Source organism: Amphiprion ocellaris, chromosome 19, assembly GCF_022539595.1.
Source record: "Amphiprion ocellaris isolate individual 3 ecotype Okinawa chromosome 19, ASM2253959v1, whole genome shotgun sequence".
Lineage (NCBI taxonomy): Eukaryota > Metazoa > Chordata > Actinopteri > Pomacentridae > Amphiprion > Amphiprion ocellaris.
The window spans coordinates 24,352,578-24,373,966 of NC_072784.1; the positions used below are offsets into that span (position 1 = coordinate 24,352,578).

At 41.7% G+C, this 21,389-nt stretch overlaps 1 protein-coding gene across 5 annotated transcripts in view; it reads left to right on the forward strand.

Moving 5' to 3' along the window:
- Positions 1-21,389, forward strand: part of nbr1b (NBR1 autophagy cargo receptor b) — a 184,892-nt gene that overhangs the window by 100,580 nt on the left and 62,923 nt on the right. For all 5 annotated transcript variants that reach the window (XM_055005231.1, XM_055005227.1, XM_055005228.1 and 2 more), the window contains one exon: positions 16,141-16,251. In XM_055005231.1, coding sequence (XP_054861206.1) covers positions 16,141-16,251 — 111 coding nt within the window. The remainder of the gene's footprint in view (positions 1-16,140; positions 16,252-21,389) is intronic.

The following is a 21,389-nucleotide window of genomic DNA, read 5'->3' on the forward strand; positions in this document are numbered from 1 at the left end:
GTCTTCAGCTTCATGATGGCAGAGAGTGTGGACACCACTTCAACAAAAAGGCCGTCATGAGGTCTGCTGTAGTTTCCAAAAACTTTCCTCAGGGCATCATGTTTGGCCCACCATCTTGTTTCTCCAACTGGTGAAATGCGCTTGTGCCTCTTGTCCTGGTTCACGGTTTCCCACACATTCACTCTTGCATATGATTCCTTGATGAATACAGCAATGTCATTCAACAAGTCAAATAGTGATGCACTTTCAATGACGCTATGGGTGGTATCGGACAATACGAGGTTAAGGACATGTGCATAGCACCACACATGCTGATGGGTAGGGTTTTTGGATGCCATTAATGCAGAGAAACCTCTGTATTGACCCTGCATATTAGATGCTCCATCTGTGGAGTTGCTGATGCACCGGCCTATGTCCAACTTCAGACGTTCCAGTACGTCAGTCAACAGAGTCACAAAAGACTGACCTGTAGTTGTGCTGCATTGTATGACTGCAACCAGCCTTTCATGGATTGCATCCGTGACATACCTCAAAATCACAGAACACTGATCTCTCCCTGTAATATCTTGAGTAGTGTCAAGCTGCACAGAAAACATTCCTGCTTTCTTGATGTCTGCAGAGATGCTCTCTTCAATTAAATGCTTGATAGCATCGATTACTGCATTCACAGTTGTTTTGGACAGGAGGGTGATCAGAGAGCCTCTGCCTTGTGTGCCCGAAGCATGGATCTGCTTGCTTTTTTCAATTACACTGCTGAGGTGCTCTTTCAAGCACACATCATATTTCCCCAACAATATAATTAATTCGAGGAAATTGCCATGATCGAGACTGTCGTTGTCCAAGGTGTACGCAGCTTCATTGTGCTCTTGCCTGTAGCTTAAGCCTCTCTTCCCTATGACTTTCACAACCTCCACTACACGTTCCAAAACCTGACGTCTCTTCTTAACCTGCTCACGGTGCCCCGTCAGCTGTCTTCCTTCAAGGAGGTGACCAATGCTTGCTCTGGAGCAGTTCAGAAAATATGCCTCAGCGCACTGTCTAATGTGCCATGCCTCTCTCATGCTCTTCTATTCTTTGGTGCACGTGCCTCCAGTCTGTCATGCCTCTAATGAAAATACTTGGATCATTGGGCTTGCTAAAAGCCAGGCAAACAAACCAAAATAAAGCATGGCGTTGACCACAATAAGTCAGCCATTTCCATGCCATGTCATTCGTTCTGGTGAAGAGCCTCTGGACGACAGGGTTTGTGGCATCCTGTTGTGGGTGAAACTTAAAGAAGTCCTGCCTCTTTGTGGAATGAGGGCGGCTAAAGTAGTCTATAACTGCCTGATCTCCCTGTGACTCTTCCACTTCTATTTCAACAGCCTGGCTTGACTAAACACAGAGAAAGAGAGAGAGGCAGGAATGTTAATTTCACTAGCATTGGTTACCTACCAATGATAAATTGTCCTTTTCAGCAAAGCAATGTCTTACTAATATTATATGATAATAACAACTGTAAGCTGTAACACCTGCAAATTTATCAATTTTCTGGAAAGCTAAAATAACACTGTAAGTTAGACACCAACTCTACGCATAGCATTATTTGAAAACAACTCTAAAGAGACAATTCTCTCTCTCTCTCTCTCTCTCTCTCTCTCTCTCTCACACTCACTCACACACACACACACACTAGGGTGACCACCTCCAAACCAGCAAGGACAAGGTTGTGCACAAAAGTCTATAGGCTAATATTATTATGCATGTTTTAACTCTGAGTCTTGTAATAATTTCCTATGTTGAGCATTTGCACACTTTTAGCCTAGTTTCTCCAGATATTGAGTGAAGATGTGTCTCTGTATTCATTCTTTTTTCTTTTTCTAACCTTTTTACGTTTGTTATTATTATTATTATTATTATTATTATTATTATTATTACTACACACATCTCAAAAACATTTTCATTGTTATCATTTCTGTCATTCCAGTGTCTTTCTGACTGCATGCTAGCTCAAGTCTCTATAAATTAATTTTCTCATGTCTCTTCTTGTTTTAATTAGCATTCTGTCATCTGCTTCTTTTCGATCCACTGAGAATACTGCACAACTATATCTAAGAAATTCAAAGCATCTTACTGTATTATTATCCGTCCTTTATCTATTAACATAAAATCAGTACTGATTAGTTGTTTTTTATATGATCACTTTAAACAGGGTACTGCAATGCAATATGAAGAAAACACACAATGAATGATTTCCTTTAAAGGAAACTGTATTCTTCCAACATAAGCATACAGTTACAGTAAATCTTGCCCCCTATTGTGCAGGCTCAGTCGGACCATAATAAAAACAAAAATATGGAAAATGTTACACCTCGCCCAGTCAAAGGTATTGCAGGCTAAACAACGTTCTTCAAACATCTATTCTAATTCTCATTTTAGCTAAACGCAAACAACTCGCAGACGCATGTGATATATGATACGCCGCTGATAATTCCATCATTTCAACAAATTTATCCGCTGTGAACACGTAAAACTCCGTCTGTTTATAAACTGTCACCGACGCGCAATGAATCTTGGGATTTTTGGGGCTACGAAGTGTGCGCCGATGCAGCCTTCAAATCCGGGCAAAAGAAGACCGCATTCGTCGGCCGCGGTCTACAGATGCAGCCTTTTAGGCTGCAGCCTTGAGAATTGGGACACAGCTATAGTCTCTCTCTCTCGCACACACAAGCTCTCTCCTTATATGATACTTGTTACCGGGCTAACAGGAGCTAATCTGACCTCCTGGATCTGTCCCTGCTGTGTCACGTCTCTTCCTCCGTCCTCCTCCTCCTCCTCCTGCTCCTTTTCCTCTGACTCCCCCTGAACTTCGGCTTCTTTTTCTATCCTGGCAGCAGCACTCACTGCCGCAGGTGAACTAGTGGAAGCAACGGCAAACATGTCACTTATTTTGCTGCATTTTGCTGCATCGACTTGCAGGCTTTTAAGCCTTTTTTCACGTAATTTTTCAGCGCCCCCCCTTTCGTTTGGGCCGTTTCTCCATCTTTGCTCCTCTCCACTTCCGGCCAACTCAAACGGCAAAATTTGATAACTTTGGTCAAGAGGCCGGGGAGGGGTGGGCCGGGGAGGGGTGGGCCGAGGAGGGCTGAGAGATTTCATTGGATTAGCCCAATGTCCTTCAAGAAAATCAACCAATGGGCCGTCGCGATCGACAAAAAGGATTTATAATACACTTTCTTGGTTAAATTATGACACCCCCTGGGCCGGCCCAAAAATGTGCGTCGGCCCACCGGGCATCGCCCGGTACACCAGATGGCCAGTCCACCCCTGCCTACTCCCCTACTTCTGTGAGAGTGCCTACATGATGACAATGATCAAACTGCTGATGCAGGTAGTGAGCCCCGCTTTGTTGGAGTTCTCCTGGAGAACAAGCGGTTCACCTCTCTGTGGCTGCATGTCATGGAAGGGAAAACTGTTGTTTGTGCTTATGCACCAAACAGCAGTTCAGAGTATTTGGCCTTCTTGGAGTCTCTGGGTGGTGTCCTGGAAGGGGTACTTCCTGGGGACTCCATAGTTCTCCTGGGGGACTTCAACGCTCCTGTGGGCAATGACGGAGACACCTGGAGGCGGGTGATTGGGAGGAACAGCCTGCCTGATCTGAACCTGAGTGGTGTTTTGTTATTGGACTTCTCTGCTAGTCATAGACTGGCCATAACAAACAACATGTTTGAGAATAAGGTGTCTCAAAAGTGTACCTGATACCAGAGCACCTTAGGCCGAAGGTCGATGATTGACTTCATAATTGTATCATCAGACCTGTGGCCGTATGTTTTGGACACTCAGGTAGAGAGAGAAGCAGAGCTGTTAACGGATCACCACCTGATGGTTAGTTGGATCCAATGGCAGGAAAGGCTGCCGGACAGACCTGGTAAACCCAGTCATGTAGTGAGGGTGAATTGGGAATGTCTGGCGGAGGCCCCTGTCCATGGGGTTTTCAACTCCCACCTCTGGAAGAGTTTCTCCTGCATCCCGGTGGAGGTTGGGGACATGGAATCTGAGTGGACCATGTTTAAAGCCTCCATTGCAGAGGCGGCTGTTCAGAGCTGTGGCCTGAAGGTCACTGGTGCCTGTCGCGACGGCAACCCAAAAACTCGCTGGTGGACACCAGCGGTGAGGGAAGCTGTCAGGCTGAAGAAGGAGGCCTTTCGGGCTTGGCTTGCTTGGGGGTGTCCTGAAGCAACTGACAGGTACCAGTCGGCCAAAAGGGCGGCAGCTGTGGCAGTCACGGAAACAAAAACTCCAGTGTGGGAGGAGTTCAGAGAGACTATGGAGAAGGACTTTCGGTTGACCTCAAGGAAGTTCTGGCAAACCATTCGACGCCTCAGGAAGGGGAGGCAGGGCTTTGCCCAGGCTGTGTACAGTTGGCGTGGAGAACTTTGACCATTACTAGGGACATTGTCGGGCGGTGGAAAGAGCACTTTGAGGAACTCCTGAACCCAGTAAACACATCCTCTGCAGAGGAGGCAGAGCCTGAAGACTCGGAGGAATCTCCGTCCATATCCGTGGCAGAGGTTACCGAGGTAGTTAAGAAGCTCCTCAGTGGCAAGACAGAGGTGTGGACGAGATCCGCCCTGAGATGCTGAAGGCTCTGGACATTGTTGAACTGTCTTGGCTGACACGTCTCTACAATGTCACATGGGCATAAAGTACAGTGCCTGTGGAGTGGCAGACTGGGATGGTGGTCCCCATTTTCAAAAAGGGTGTTCCAACTACCGGGTTATCACACTTCTCAGCCTCCCTGGGAAAGTTTACTCTAGGGTGCTGGAAGGGAGGCCCTGACCAATTGTCGAACCTGAGATTCAGGAGGAACAATGCGGATTCCGTCCTGGCCATGGAATGGTGGATCAGCTCTTTACTCTTGCAGAGCTGCTGAGGGAGTGTTGAGAGTTTGACCTACCAGTTCCCATGTACAGTTGTGCTCATAAGTTTACATACCCTGGCAGAATTTATGATTTCTTGGCCATTTTTCAGAGAATATGAATGATAACACAAAAACCTTTCTTTCACTCGTGGTTAGTGTTATGCTATAGTTTTTTATTATCAAACAACTGTGTCTATTCTTTTTAAATTATAATGACAATAGAAAGTACCCAAATGGCCCTGATCAAAAGTTTACATACCCTGGAGGTTTGGCCTGATAACGGGCACACAAGTTGACACAAATGGGTTTGAATGGCTACTAAAGGTAACCATCCTCACCTGTGATCTATTTGCTTGTAATCAGTGTGTGTGTATAAAAGGTCAGTGAGTTTCTGGACTCTTGACAAGCCCTTCATCTTTCATCCAGTGCTGCACTGACGTTTCTGGCTTCTAAATCATGGGGAAAGCAAAAGAATTGTCAAAGGATCTGCGGGAAAAGGTAATTGAACTGTATAAAACAGGAAAGGGATATAAACAGATATCCAAGGATCTGAAAATGCCTATCAGCAGTGTTCAGACATTAATTAAGAAGTGGAAACTGAGGGGTTCTGTTGAAACCAAACCACGGTCAGGTAGACCAACAAAAATTTCAACCACAGCTGCCAGAAAATTTGCTCGGGATGCAAAGAAAAACCCACAAATAACTTCAGCTGAAATACAGGAGTCTCTGAAAAAAACTGGTGTGGCTGTTTCAACATGCACAATAAGGAGGCACTTGAACAAAAATGGGCTCCATGGTCGAGTCGCCAGAAGAAAGCCGTTACTACGCAAATGCCACAAAGCATCCCGCTTACAATATGCCAAACAGCACAGAGACAAGCCTCAAAACTTCTGGAACAAAGTCATTTGGAGTGATGAGACCAAAATTGAACTTTTTGGCCACAACCATAAACGCTATATTTGGAGAGGAGTAAACAAGGCCTATAATGAGAAGTACACAATCCCTACTGTGAAACACGGAGGTGGATCGCTGATGTTTTGGGGATGTGTGAGCTACAGAGGGACAGGAAACTTGGTAAAAATTGATGGCAAGATGAATGCAGCATGTTATCAGAAAATACTGGAGGAAAACTTGCACTCATCAGCCTGGAAGCTGCGCATGGGACATACTTGGACGTTCCAACATGAGAACGATCCAAAGCACAAGGCCAAGTCTACCTGTCAGTGGCTACAACAGAATAAAGTAAAGGTTCTGGAGTGGCCATCTCAGTCTCCTGACCTCAATATCATTGAGTCACTCTGAGGAGATCTCAAACATGCAGTTCATGCAAGGCAGCCCAAGAATTTACAGGAGCTGGAGGCTTTTTGCCAAGAAGAATGGGCAGCTTTACCATCTGACAAAATAAAGACCTTCATCTACAACTACCACAAAAGACTTCAAGCTGTCATTGATGTTAAAGGGGGAATACACGGTATTAAGAACTGGGGTATGTAAACTTTTGATCAGGGTCATTTGAGTAGTTTCTGTTGTCAATATGATTTAAAAAGAGTAAATACAGTTGTTTGATAATAAATGGCTTCACCCAACCACTTACCATGCGTGAAAGAAAAGTTTTTGTGTTATCATTCATATTCTCTGAAAAATGACCAAGAAATCATAAATTCTGCCAGGGTATGTAAACTTATGCGCACAACTGTATTTGTGGACCTGGAGAAGGCCTATGACCGTGTCCTTCGAAGGGCTCAGTGGGGGGTACTGAGGAAGTATGGGGCACCAGGCTCGCCGATACAAGCCATTCGGTCACTGTATAACCAAAGTAAGAGCTGTGTTCGCATACCTTGGCACAAAGTCAGACACGTTTCCAGTGTCTCTGATCCTGTTTGTGGTGTTCATGGACAGGATCTCAAGGTGATGCCGGGGTGAGGAGGGTGTCCAGTTTGGGGACCTCAGGATCGCGTCTCTGCTTTTTGCAGATGATGTGGTTCTGTTGGTTTCCTCAGACCATGACCTTCAGCACGCACTGGAGTGGTTTGCTGATGAGTGTGAAGAGGCGGGGATGCAGATCAGCACCTCCAAGTCCGAGGCCATGGTTCTCTGCCAGAAACCAATGGATTGCTCCCTCTGGGTTTGGGGGGAGTTGCTTGTTCACTCTTGTACACATGTGATGCAAAAATGGAGAGTGAGATGGACAGGTGGATTGGTACAGTGGCAGCGGTAATGCAGGCGTTGACTTGAACCATCGTGGTGAATAGGGAGCTGAGCTGCAAGGTGAAGCTCTCAGTTTACCAGGTCATGAGTTCTGGGTAGTGGCCGAAAGAACAAGATTGCGGATACAAGCTGCTGAAATGAGCTTCCTCTGCAGAGTGGCTGGGCTCAGCCTTAGAGATAGGGTGAGAAGCTCAGACATCCAGAGGGAGCTCAGAGTGGAGCCGCTGCTCCTTCGCGCCGAAAGGAGCCAATTGAGATGGTATGGCCATCTGGTTCAGATGCCTTCGGGGAGGATTCCTTTGGAAGTTTTCTGAACACGTCCACCTGGGAGGAGACCCTGGGGCAGACCCAGAACTCACTGGAGGGATTATGTGTCTTGTCTAGATTGGGAACGCCTCAGGATCCCCCAGGAAGAGCTGGAAAATGTTGCTGGGGGGAGGGACGTCTGGAATGACCTGCTTCGTGTGCTGCCTCCACTACCTGGAAGGCAATGGATGGATGGATGGATGGATTGTAGACAGCAATTGCACTTGTCTTTTTAAACAACATTTTATATTTTACAACTGTAGATATACCAAATTTGGCAATTTTATGATGCAACGAACAATAGATTGGCTATGCTGTCCCACTACAAGTCAAATTGTTACATTTCACAAAGCACAAGCCAAGGAGGAGTAGCAGCAATCATCCACTACAGCCTATTTTATCAACCCGAAACCTAAACTTGCCTATAACTCATTCAAGAGCCTTACTCCCAGCCTCTCACACCAAAAATGGAAAACTCAAAAGCCTGTTAAGTTTACTATTGTACGGCTTTGGAAACAGTTATTACACCACTGTGTCGGTCATTGTCTGCTTGTCCTTTAGCAGTTCTTGATAGAGCTTTTCTACATTTTTTTCATTAAATTGTAAAGGACAACTGTTCTGCTGATCATTGATAAGGGAACGGTGGTGCTCCAACTGTATCCCTCTCTGTTAAGCTCCAAGACACCTGTCTACTTATCATCTCATAATTCTTTTTTTTGGCATTGCTGAGTATTTATTTAATTTGGGTTATATGTTGAATGAACCGCTTAAACACATAATAATGGTGACTCAGAAAATGTTTTGGGTCATCTAGTGTGAATTCTGAAATTTTTACAGTTTCAATACATAATATATTTAAACATAACTTATTGCATGCATTAAATTACTATAAACCCTTTTTAATGTCTTCAGTAAGCAGAGGTGGGTAATAACGAGTTACATTTACTCTGTTGCATTTACTTGAGTAACTTTTTGAAAAAAAATGTTGTCATGGCCCCTCCCTTCTCTGGCCGGTGCCCCTGGCCCTCTGACGATCCAGGCCAATGGGACACAGCTGCTGAGGGAATGCAGCTGTGCTGAATCATTAATCAGCGGCAGTCAAAACCAGACTCGCCCCACCAGCCGCCACTGGTTCATTGTCTCTGCTGGCTCCCTGCCAGCCACTCTGCCCAGGTCTGCCTTGGTTCCAGTCTGTTGCCCTTCCAGTTGAACTTTTTGGACTGTGAGTTAAGCCGTTGCATTTTAGATTAGATTTCAGCCGGTGTGGTGGCCAGTTTTTGTTGATTAGCCTTGATTAGTTTGAGCTCTGTTTAGTTTTAAAGTCATTGATTTCTGTGTGGTTTGGTTTATGTTGGTCTGCTCAGCCAGTGTCTTGTGTTTCCTTTTTGAATAAATTCCTTGTTTAAAAACACGTCCGCCTGTCCGCCGTCTGTGTGCCTGCACTCTGGGTTCACCCCCCCCCCCCCCGCCTTGTGACAAATGTACTTCTGAAAGTAATTTTACTCTGCCATACTTTTTACTTTTACTTGAATATATTTGTGAAGAAGAAATGCTACTCTTACTCTGTTACACTGGGCTACACTTGACTATGGAATGCAGTACACTGGAAGTACTTTGCACTGTTCAAACATAAAAACGTTACCTTACTACAGGTATTTGTTTTAAAAGCTTTATGTTGTGAAAAACTGAGATTTGGAAATTTGTGTTTCTTGTGCCTCAACTTGTCATTTTATAAAGATGTTGTTTATTTTTGCTATTTTTTTTATTTTATTATTTGGAAATACCAGAATTTGCACATTATTTTACATTTTTGTCTGTCTGATCACATCATTTCTAAAAAAATAAATCGGACATTATAGTCAAACAGTTATTCAGTACTTGAGTAGTCTTTTCACCAAATACTTTTTTACTCTTACTTGAGTAATTTTTTGGATGACTACTTTTTACTTCTACTTGAGTGATATTTTGAAGTAATGCTACTCTTACTTGAGTACAATTTTTGGCTACTCTACCCACCTCTGTCAGTAAGATGTAATTATTTAGCCACTATGATGAAATTAAATCAAAATAATCAATGTTGAAGGCCTGTTGTGTAGACTTTGTAAAGTAAGCAACTGGTGGTCTAATAATTATCACCAAAGCTGTATATTGTCCCCCTTTCCCTAACTTAAAAGCTTTACCTGAAGTTTCAGACTTTATATTTTACTGAAGACCTCTGCATACTGTGCGATTTTACCAATCTTATAAGTTCACAGCTTGCTACACTGTACAATATGAATCTAATAATCTTTGGCCACGACGTGAAGTTTCTTGTGTGCAGACTGCACGATGATGAAGTTTGCTGTATGCAGACTGCACGATGAAAACGCAAGTTGAATCGCAGCCTACAATGTATGTGAGTCGATGTGAATGCGCAATAAGCGTGCGCCGTCCATCCATGAAAAATAAACAACCAAAGCATAAACGGAGCACCTACAATCACAGGGAAACTAGCGAAACATGAATGAATCTCATTTTTATTCATTTAATACATAAACTAAGTGCAGTGGTCACTATTTGCAGTGGTGTTTTGTGTGCATTTGCTAGCCACTACTGTTAGGTTACTAACCTGGGAGCTGCAATTCTGCCGCTATACCCTTCCATGCTTCATCCTTTTTTGCCGGTTGTGGTACGAGCTGTAGGACACGTCAAAAAGGCAGGGCTTCTGCTGCCACAACTCCACTAGGCTGTCTTCTTTGTTTAAATCCCACATACTTGTTTTGATGCGTTTTGCCATTGTAGCCGCAAATCATCTATTTGGGTTTAGCACCAGTGTCGCACTGATCAGTACGTCATTTCATACTGCATTTCTGTTGGTTAGTTAATTGCTGTAGGTCATAGCAGCAGTTACACAGTGAGATGATCACCCCAAATTTCTGACAGTCAGAATTTGATCGCAGCTTTTCTTTGGTCGTAAGACCATGCCAACGGCTGTCCATGAACCTGTCTCACTGTACGACGTAGGACCACCGATTTAGAGCCACGACCAAAGATATCGCCACGATTCTCTCACGATTGTTATCTTTCATCTGTTATCTCGCAGTGTGTAGAGGCCTTTAGTGCTTAATCGTGTAGCTAATGTAAGTATATTGGGTGACTTTAACCTTCATGTAGAAGTTGACTGACGGTCTCAACACTGCATTCTATTCATTATTAGCTACCTTTTCCACATCTAAAATAAAGGAAACCAGTCACTGTTTCAATCACTCCCTCAATCTTGTTCTGACATATGGCATAGAATTTTACCATTTGATAGTGTTTTTCAAAACCTTCTTTAGTCCTTGTTTTGACTAATTGTAAATAATGTTTTAATTTACATTAATAGACTAAACAGCATTTTGGGGAAAAAAATACACAGATGTGTGTTGACTCTTGCAAAATTATACAGAAAAACCGAAAAATTCAAAGTTTCGTTTGGATTCACTTCAAGCAAGTATTTGACAAAATAACATAACTTCAACACATTTTGATAGTAAATACAAGCACATGTTAAGGTGCATATGAACATGAAAACAGAGTGCAGATTAGAAACACCATCTTTTGTTTTGGTCACATCTGAAAGTGCATTAAAAAGTAACTTGCTTAACACCAACTTTTCAGAATTTGAGGTATTTTTCTTCTTTTGAAATAACAAAAAACAGAGTTTGTCCCTGTCCATATTTGATCTCAATCAAAGCGTGAAGAACTGACTCAATATGTTTTACTGCTGTGTTACATGCACTGTTTGGAAAAAGCATGTATTTAATTAAAAGTTTCAAAAAATCTTTTGTGTAAATATCTTATGTTACAACGTGGACACCTGCGGCTTATAGTCAGGTGCGGCTTGTATATGTACAAAACTTTTCTGCTTTTAAATTTAGTGGGTGCGGCTTATATTCAGGTACGCTCAATAGTCCGGAAATTAGGGTATATATATGCAGGCGTGTATGTGTAATATATCTATATCCATCTATCTATCTATCTATCTATCTCTCTCTCTCTCTCTCTCTCTCTCTAGAAATATATATATATATATATATACAGATATATATATATATATATATATATATATATATATATATATATATATATATATATATATATATATTAGTGGTGGGGCGCCATTAAAAAATTTCATCTAATTAATTACAGGCGTTGTAATTAATTAATTGCAATTAATTGCAGTTTTGTCAAATAGCAATATTTGACACAATAAGTGAATTTTTTCAATTCAAATAAAATTGTGGTTGACAGTTGAATGAATGAATAGACATATACGTGTTTATAATTTAAAATTTATTTTAAAAAAGGAAAATGGGACATATAGAAAAAACTGATTTTGATGTTTTAAAGCCTGAATTTAGTCGTTTTTTCCGCTGTATGGCACATAAAATCAGCATAAGTAGTTCAAGGAGCTTCAGAAAGTTGAAAATCCAGAGATTCATTCTGTTTTCATCTTTTCTGGGTCTGATAAATTGTGTAATTTTGATGGTTCTTTTTATAGGAATATCAATTTTTATTTACATAATTTTTTATAAACAAAAAGTTTATAATTAAGTTATTAAAAGAGATATTTTTGTTGTTTAGGTTATTCCTCCTCCAAGGAGGCAGAGCGTCGATGGTGGAAAAACTTAATTATAGCAATTTTATTCAACATTTTAAGACTTTCTGTAAACTCAAGCACTGTCTAGAAAAGTGGTCTAATTTGGGATAGCTACACCGTTAGCCGTTAGCATGACTCGTAGCTAACGTTAGCTCTGGTGCTAACAGCAACATGTTTTACATTGAGGTGATACCGTCGGCTTGAAGTGACGCAGTGATCAGAAAACTCTTTGTTGTACAATTTGCACACAACCAGGCTTTTATCCAAGCTGCAATCGGGAAGATTTTTAAAAGGAAAATTTCTGCCCAACAAGCTCAATCTGGTCTTCCTTCACTGTTCACCAGTGCCTGACTTCACTCAGTACTTCCTGTGCGTCTTCTTCATGGTTACAAACAGACTTTAGGTTCATTACCGCCACCTACTGGGCTGGAGTGTTCATTAGAGTTACCAGTGTGCCAGAAATGAGGGAACTGAGGAGTGTGCAATTAATAGTGTTATTATTTTTAACGCACTATTGGCGCTGTAATTAATTGATCAAAATTAACGCACTAAAGTCCCAGCCCTAATTTTTATATGTATATATATATATATATATATATATATATATATATATATATATATATATATATATATATATATATATATATATATATGTAGATGTGTGTGTATATATTGAAATTGTTTACATTTCAAATACTTTTTTTTTTTTACTGGTCCAATGGCGAGCTTTTTGCATTGAAATTTCATTCCTAATGTGCACCAGCTGGTGTATGTTCTGTTTGACAATAAAGTGGCTATTCTGTTCTATTCTATTCCATTAATGACCAAGCTATATAATCTTAAAGACTGCACCCTATCATAAAATAGATTGATTTACCCTCAGAGCACAGGCTTACTTGTGATTCCAAGGACAGTACAGAAAACCCTCAATCATATCTTAGGTATACTGCTGTAGGCCTAGGCTGCTGGAGGACCTCCCATGATGCATTTGGCACCTCTCCTCTCCCTTTATATTGTTCACTTTCTATGCATTTATATGCCACGACTACTTGTCATTAAGTTTGTCTGCTCTTTCCCATAGTTTGCATTTTTTCTCGTCTGTCTCCTCCCTGTCTGTATCTTTCTGCAGATATCTCTTGCAGGTATCCCTTGCTCATCTTTTCTCTGTCCACTCTCCCCAGTCAGTTGAGGCAGATAGCCTTTCCCCATAAGTCTGGTTCTGTCTCAAGTTCCATCCATCCATTATACACTGCTCAGTCCTCATTAGGGTCACAGAGGCGCTTTCTGTTGAAAGGGAATTTTCTCTTCCTAGTGAAACCAAGTGCTTGCTCAAGGGAAGCTGTTGTGATTTTGTGCTGTATAAACAAAATTGAATTGAACGGAATGTAATTAAATTGAAATGAATTGAAAAAAGCTCACATGGGACACTGGTTCTGCTGGTCCATGCTTTCACCTTCTAAATGCAAGTTTACAGTAAATAACAGCAGTGAGTACACTCCTATGAAACATTACTTAAATATTAAATGTCTCAAAATTGATCTCTCAGCAGTTGAAGAGAGAGAATATCTCTAGAGTAGAATATTTCCTCTTCTGATACACCAAAAGCATATACTTTATTAAAAATATAATGAAAAAATACAGCTATCAAATTCCAAAAAGTCAAAGCAGTTAAACTAAATACAACTATCACTTGCACACAAGTTAGAAAACCTGCAGTTGTTAAAATGAGAGTACGGTGATTTACGATTAGAGTAAGTGCATGAACATGTTTGTAAATTGCGCTATGCACAAACCAGAACTTTCTCAGTTTCGGACGTATGGGCTTTGTCTCTCTGCATATCTGCATCTTGACTCCATATAATAATGAAACTGCCAGAAATATTGAAAAAAATCCAACTGTGACACCACAAAGATGGAAAAGGATACAGGATTATCGGTCACAAGCTATTTTGCTATTGCTGTTTTTAGTATTAACCAGGTCAGTCGTGAATAATGTAGATCAAAATAATTTTTAAAAATTGAGAGGGTATAACAACTTGAAATCATATTCAGTTTTTATTTTTATAGCAAAAATTATTATAAATTGTTACTCGTTATGTCTGTAAGCTACAGTGCGGCTTTTTAATTTGCTCAGGCTACAGTGAATTATGTGAGAATGATTGTCCAAGCATCCATGAGTTTTCTGAGTTCCGAGTTTGATTACCTGCAGCCTGAGCAGCGATGACATATGGGTCAACCCATAATCCTGTGGTCAGAACAGAATAGAACTGGGTGGATTCGGGTAAGCTTAATAGGAAATGTCACACGTTCAGGCTGGCTGGTTATTATCATTATTTGACTGGGCTCTAAATAGCTTACAGAAATAGCTTACAGAAATACAGTGCACAATAGACTGTGCTTTGACTACGAGTCCTCATTTTACCTTCTATTTGCTTCTGCTGTCTCTGTCTCTCTTAAACAACACATGCACATTTTGACGGGTGATTATGCCAGCAATCTGCTTTACCAACGCATCTACAGATACAGTTTTCCCTATAGATGTTTGGTATAACATGGTAATGGAGCAGTTAATGTTACTGAGGAAATTTAGGCTTTTAAATGACAGTGACCGTGTTGTTTTGTAGTTTTACATGTAGTTTTAAATGTAGTGAGGTATATATTGATATTGTTGCACTTTGTCACTGTTGCACTTTATTGCTGAACCCTGACTATTGACAGATCCAAGTCAAATGTATGTGGAATGTCTGTTTCATGTCCTGTCCTGCTGCGACCTATGTCTGCAAACTGAATTGCCCCTAGGGGATAAATAAAGTTATCTGAATCTGAATCTGAATCTGAAATTACCTTGTACTGACTGCACAGCACACAGATGCCACAGTTACACATATTTCAAGTTCATTTAAAAGTGGCCACTTAAAGCTTGTCGGCATGGTGATGTGGTGGTTAGCACTGTCACATCGCAGCTAGAAAGAATGGGGTCTTTCTGTGTGGAGTTTGCATGTTCTCTCTGTGACTGCATGGGTTCTTGCCAGTGCTTCTTCTTGGTGATTCTACATTGTTCCTAGGTGTGAATATGAATGTGTTTGGTGGTCTGTCTTTCTGTGTGGCCCTGCAATAGACTGGCAACCTGTCCTGTCGCTCTAAGTCAGCTGGATGAGGCTCCAGCTCCCCTCTGACCCTACAGAGGATTAAGTGGTGTGAAGATAATGGATGGATGATAATTTAAAGGTGTTCTGATTGTAGTGTATTGTGAGAAGGTGAGAAAATTTAACCTAGTAAAGGCCACTGCATCAAATTTCGGTGAATTTTTTACAGAGACAAAGGCAGTTGTAGAAAAAAAGAAAGGAGATAGAGAAAAATAAAATTGCTGAATTATAAATATCATTTAAAAATGGGTTAAAAGCCAGTTCATACTTTCCTTATCTGCATGTCAACAAGAATCAGAAAAGAAGTGGCATGATGCAAATTTAGTCACCCATCCACCCTACTCCGTGAGCGACTGCACGCACTGTCTGCACTACAAGCACACCAACTGCACATGTGCCAGACAATCTAATGGCACCTAAACCAAATGCTTGTTAGAGATTGTTCAACTGCATCCTTGGTCACCCACACCTTTATAATTTATCATTCTTAAAGTAATTCCACTCTGTTTCATTATTGGCTGAAGAGGCTCCAGTCACCATATCCGGGCTTCCCAAAAGGATAGGAGTTTACCCAAGTTTCAGAAGTTGAGATATAATGGCTACATACACAAACACAATAAAAGGAATACTTCAAAACCCCAATGAGATCTGGGATACTTATGTCTATGCAAACACTCTTATTGTATTGTTTTTTTTTTCAAAAGCAAGTCTTAATACTGGTAGTTTGGTACTGACATGCATTCTGATGTTTTTGCAGATTGGAAAACTGACTATTGGATAATTAAGTGCTCTCCTTATATACATTTACTTTTCTTTTCCTTCTTAAGTAGCAGCTCCTGTTATAATTGCAAGATAGAAAGGTTATGTCAGTGTAACTTGGTAATGACTGTAGGAACCTGACTGCTAAACAGACTGAAGTTCAAGTAATTTCTCTTCTCTGTTTTCTTTTCTTCCATCAGACATAACTCCCTGTATGTCCCCTCTGCCTCAAGATGGCCACCTGCAGGACAAGAGCAGTCCCTCTTTGGGACTGATCCAGGAAGAGAATGAAGTCATTAATAGCATCATGGGTAATGAAATTTATTCTTTATACATTTTTAAGGTTTTAAGGAGTTTTGTTGACAGGTTGGTAAGTGAAAGAGAAGTCAGTAAAGGAGGAAAACGGGACTGACAGTTGACAATGATCTATGCCATGTGTCTGGAATGCCTAAACACTCGAGAGTTAAAGGCTACAAGCTAAGAAGACTGCACCACACCTGCATTTGTGCAAATGATTATGAATTGCAAGTCATTTGTGCTATTTATGACCTAGCTCTCTGAAAACGTGAGACTTTATGTTTTCCCCTAAAGTGTCAGGAAAATGTGTGCTCAAATAGATTGATAAATGTCTATGCAGAATTATTACATTACATTAGATAAGATGATGTGGTCAAGGAGAGTTTCAGGAATGGTTGAAGGAATTATTAAAGGGGAAAGTTAATTATGAAAAGCTAGGCAGCTGGCAGCTGTACAATTTTAGGACTGCAATGTGAACAATGAACACTGAAGGTTTTGAAGTTGCTTTTATGTACATTTATTGTTGCAAGAACACAATAAACTACTAACTGTGACACAACAATATCACGCACTAAAGCCGCGTGCCTACTAGATGCGATTTTCCCGCACGTCAACACGCCGCATCTGAAAATCGCACGGATGGCAGGTGGTCACTAGCAGGCCACAACATTGTCACGTGACAGCACTCAAGCAACAGCCGGCTACTACGTGGTCACGTGACCGTGCTTTCAGCTTGACGGTCCGGCAAGTATGTCGGATAAACACAGCGGCTCGTCTGCAACTTTTATTTCGAAAACACTTCAGCGAAAAGTATTTCTGAAAGCATTTGAGGCGAGAAATCACCTGTGCAGTAGCTGAATCTGTCCTCCTTTTAGGTCAGCGATGGCTAGTTTAGATGTTTGAGGACAGTTTCACGATGCGTATGATCTTTGCACGCCACATCAAATTTGCATAAAGTAGAATCATGTCAACTTTACAGAAACACACCGCAACCGGACCAGCATTGCAACATGCAGTGTGTTTCAAGCTGCAATCCAGTGTGTTTACCCAGAGCTCATTTGCATAAAGTAGACTTGACTTCTACTTTATGCAAATTTGATGGGCATGCGGAGATTCCACGCATCATGAAACTTTCGTCAAATGTCTAAACTAACTGTTGGTGACCTAAAACGAGGACAGATTCAGCTGCTGCACAGCTTATTTCTTGCCTCAAATGCTTTCAGAAATACTTTTCGCCAAAGTGTTTTCAAAATTAAAGAGAAAGTTTGCAGCTGAGCCGCTGCTGTGTTTATCCAACTCGCCTGCCGGACCGTCAAGCTGAAAGCACGGTCATGTGACCACGTAGTGGCCCGCTGTTGCTCAAGCGCTGTCACGTTACAATGTTGTGGCCCGCTAGTAATGGCCTGCCATCCGTGCGATTTTCAGATACAGCGCGTTTACGTGTGGCAAAATCGCATCTAGTAGACACGCACCTTAACACAAAACAACAAATACAAAAACAGAATTGTGATGGTAGGTGAGGTTAATAGAATACAGAAAACACAATAGGACTATTGAATATCTCGGGGGGGGGGGGATCTGGTGTAACCTCTGTCAGAGAGGGTTGATGCTCTCCACAGTTACACTTTTAGGATGTTTTGCTGTTCATTTGAAAGTGAAATAATACATTTTAGAGCATTATTTATTGGGGTCTAAAACTGATGTACAATAAAAACGAGACTAAACACCGTATATAAACAATATGAACAAAATAGATACAGAAAGTGTTAGGGGCGGGGGAGGGGTGTGTCAGAGCACCCAGGTGCAGACACAGAAACAGGGAGACAGGAGGAAACTAGGGAAGGGCTTTAGAGAAAACAAGAACTACAACAACACAACAGGGCACTGGATTGTGGGGGAAACTAAATCAAACTAAATACAAAACATGCAAAACTCAAACAAAACTATTTACCCTTTAAGCACCAAAGTCGCAATACTGCGACAAGCAACATTGCTGAACATAACAAGCCATAGCTGCAATTATGGTGCCTCATGTTGTTACTACTTTACACCAGGAGATGGTGGACATCCGGAACTTCAATCTGAGCAACATCTGTGGGCGTGTTTTCATTCAAAGTTTTGGAGTTTATAGAGTTTGAAAACTGCCCCCCAGTCGAGGAGACGAGGGTTGTAGTCGGAGTGTAACAGAGCGCAAGACAGCGTGAGAAAGCGAGAGAAAACTCACCATGCCGAGAGGTCTGTTCACCGTTGACAAAGTACTTCATCAAGTAATGGCTGACTCAGATTCTGAAGAGGAATGTTCACCCTCTGATGAAGATGTTCAGTCGTCCAATGAGACAGAAAGTGACGCTGCATCTGTGCGGAACAGCAGCGAGTCCGCGCGCCATGACAGTCCACAAGCAGCACACACTTAAACCGATGCTTCGCTTCGCCGTGTCCGGGGTGGCAGGAGGGGACGTGGTGGGTGTAGCAGGGGTGGTCAAAGCACCGCTAATGGTGAGGTGGGTAGCGGGGATGCAAAAAACCATGGAAATAGCGGCAGACGCGGTAGAAGCCACGGGAGAAAATGCACTGCTAATAGCAGTGGAGGCCGCAGTGGCGTTCACAGCCCCACCGTAAATGACGATGATGATGGCTGGGTTTGTTTGAGAGATGAGGAACAGTATCACAAGTGGATCAGACATTTTGGCTCATCAAAATGTCTGATGAGCCTGTTGGGTATTGTGGAGACAGGGATCTGACAAATTCTGAGCCAAGCAATGCCATCTTGATCAATAAACATCTGTAAAAGTTATGTAATCCACATGTCCGCCACCTGGTGACATCATAATATACAAATTAGATGAGTGAATTTATTCCCATCACAAACTTTGGGTCATACTGATGATTTTACTCATTTACAGTATGCCTTTATCTCTAATCATTTTCAAATTACAACTTTTTGAAAAAGTGATATCAAAACTGAATATTTTATTGAAAAAACTATGGCCCCTAAAGGGTTAAATCCAACACCAAAGACCAAAGCAAAACCCCGAACAGCTAAAACTACACTAAGCAATCAAACACAGTACTCACAAACCAGGGGAGCGAAACTAAAGGGGCAAGGTAGGCAAACACGAGGAATCCGAGAGCTGGCGGGGAAACAAGACAAGTGGACAGCAGACTGAAGGCAGAGAGGGGAATGGTGGGTATCCAGGCATGGGGGGTGACGAGAGTCCAAGTGAGGTTATGGTAAGCTGGGACTGGTGGTGAAACAAAGTCCATGTGAAGATCAAAGTCTGGAGAAAAGCAGGCATCTGATAGTCGATGGTCTGGCAGGGAGTGAGTGACTGAACTGTGCTTATATAGGAGGAGGTGTGATTGTGAACAGGTGAGTTGGGTGAGCTGATTGCCACAGCTGAATCTCACAGTTGTAATCAGCGGAGTGCAGGCAGGTGAGTGAGAGAGACAAATGAGGCAGACAGAAAGACACAAAGATCAACAGATGCAGACAGAGGGAGCCAGAGGGCCAAGACAAGGAGAGAGAGAAAATATGGGAAGAGTGAGAAAGAGATATAGGAGAGAGAGAGAGACCAGAGAGAGCGAGAAAAGAGAGAGACGGAGACAGGAAGAAAGGACAATGGAGGAAGAAGGAAGGAGAGAAACGGGCTGGAGCAGGGATCATAACAGAAAGGGATATTGCCCATCATAGAAACATAGCTGACATAACTGTTTCGTGATTATTTCTGTGAGTTAATAGGAAGAAAAATTGAGTCCGGAAATGATCGTCTATGAGTTGCCAATTGAAAACTGGTTTGGAGTGGGGTTCTGTGATTGAGGACAAAGCATCACTGAATGGGGTTCCTTTGATGTGGCTTATCAAGATTTTGACCCCTACTTCCTCCAGGGTCAGAAGCTGGTCATGGTGTTTCTGGTGACCATTTGGTCCTTTGTAGTTTTGATAGCAACTAGGACTGTAAGCAATGCCCTGTGGAATTATCTGGAGGTCTACCCTCTGGAGGGCTTCTGAGGACAAATCTGCTCTTTCTTTGTTCTAAGTCAGTTATGGCTTGTTGACCCTACAAAAGACAGGAGATATGACTTTGACTTGTCCTTCCAAAACTTGAGATTTGACTTGGTTCTAAAGGCTTAAATATAGTTACAGTGTCTGTAAAAATCATTTATCTCCCTCAGAAGTTTTCCCTTTCTATTGCTTTTCAACATTGAATCATGGTCAATTTAATTTTATGTCCTTAGCCCTATTCACCCAGGACTAGTATTGCCTTGGGACCAATAGTAATTTATAATAATTGCAGAGAATGTCTGTGATCGTAATCCCATGCAAATATGCCATGTCTGTAATTTGTAATTCACAAATTACCAGAGATCCCCAGGTAATACTAATCCTGTGCGAATAGTACATTTGTTACTTCCTGACAATGTGCATTCTCTGTTGGACCTTTCCCACCTGCTAGGACATGATTCAGCATAGAGATCAGCATAGACACAAGATTTAATATGATAGAAGATCAATCTCTCAAAACATTTGGTAATGATAGAGGTTAGAGCAAAAGCGCGATAGTCATTCTGGTAGTTTACTGTGCTTTGCAAGGCTGAAGATGGTGGTAAATAACTCTGCTTACTGGTTTACGCAGGCTTTAAATATTTGTCTAGTGACTGTCCTTGTGTCGACTCTATGCAGGGTGGACCTGCCTTGATGTGTTTGTGGGACAAATGTTGGCCTCTCTCCTTACACTCCCTCACACCTCTCTGTAGGCCTGCATGTTCAACTATTTTAAAGGCAGAGGTCCACACCTTGCTGTTGAGCCATGGTTTCTGGTTGGAAAACAGTTTTTCACCTTGTCACACAGAAGTTTATGTAGGAGAGAACAGCTGGTGTGTGTCCCTCCAAGTCTGCCCCTCAGTACAGTCATGGATGAAAGTATTGGCACCCTGGAATTCTTCCAAAAAATACACCATTTCTCACAGAAATTGTTGCAATTACAAATGTTTTTGGTTGTCATGTGTTTATTTCCTTGATGTGCATTGGAAAAACACAAAAAAGCAGAAGAAAAAAGCCAAAATTGACATAATTTTACATAAAACTCGAAAAATGGGCCGGACAAAATTGTTGGCTCTCTCAACTCAATATTTGGTTGCACACCCTTTGGAA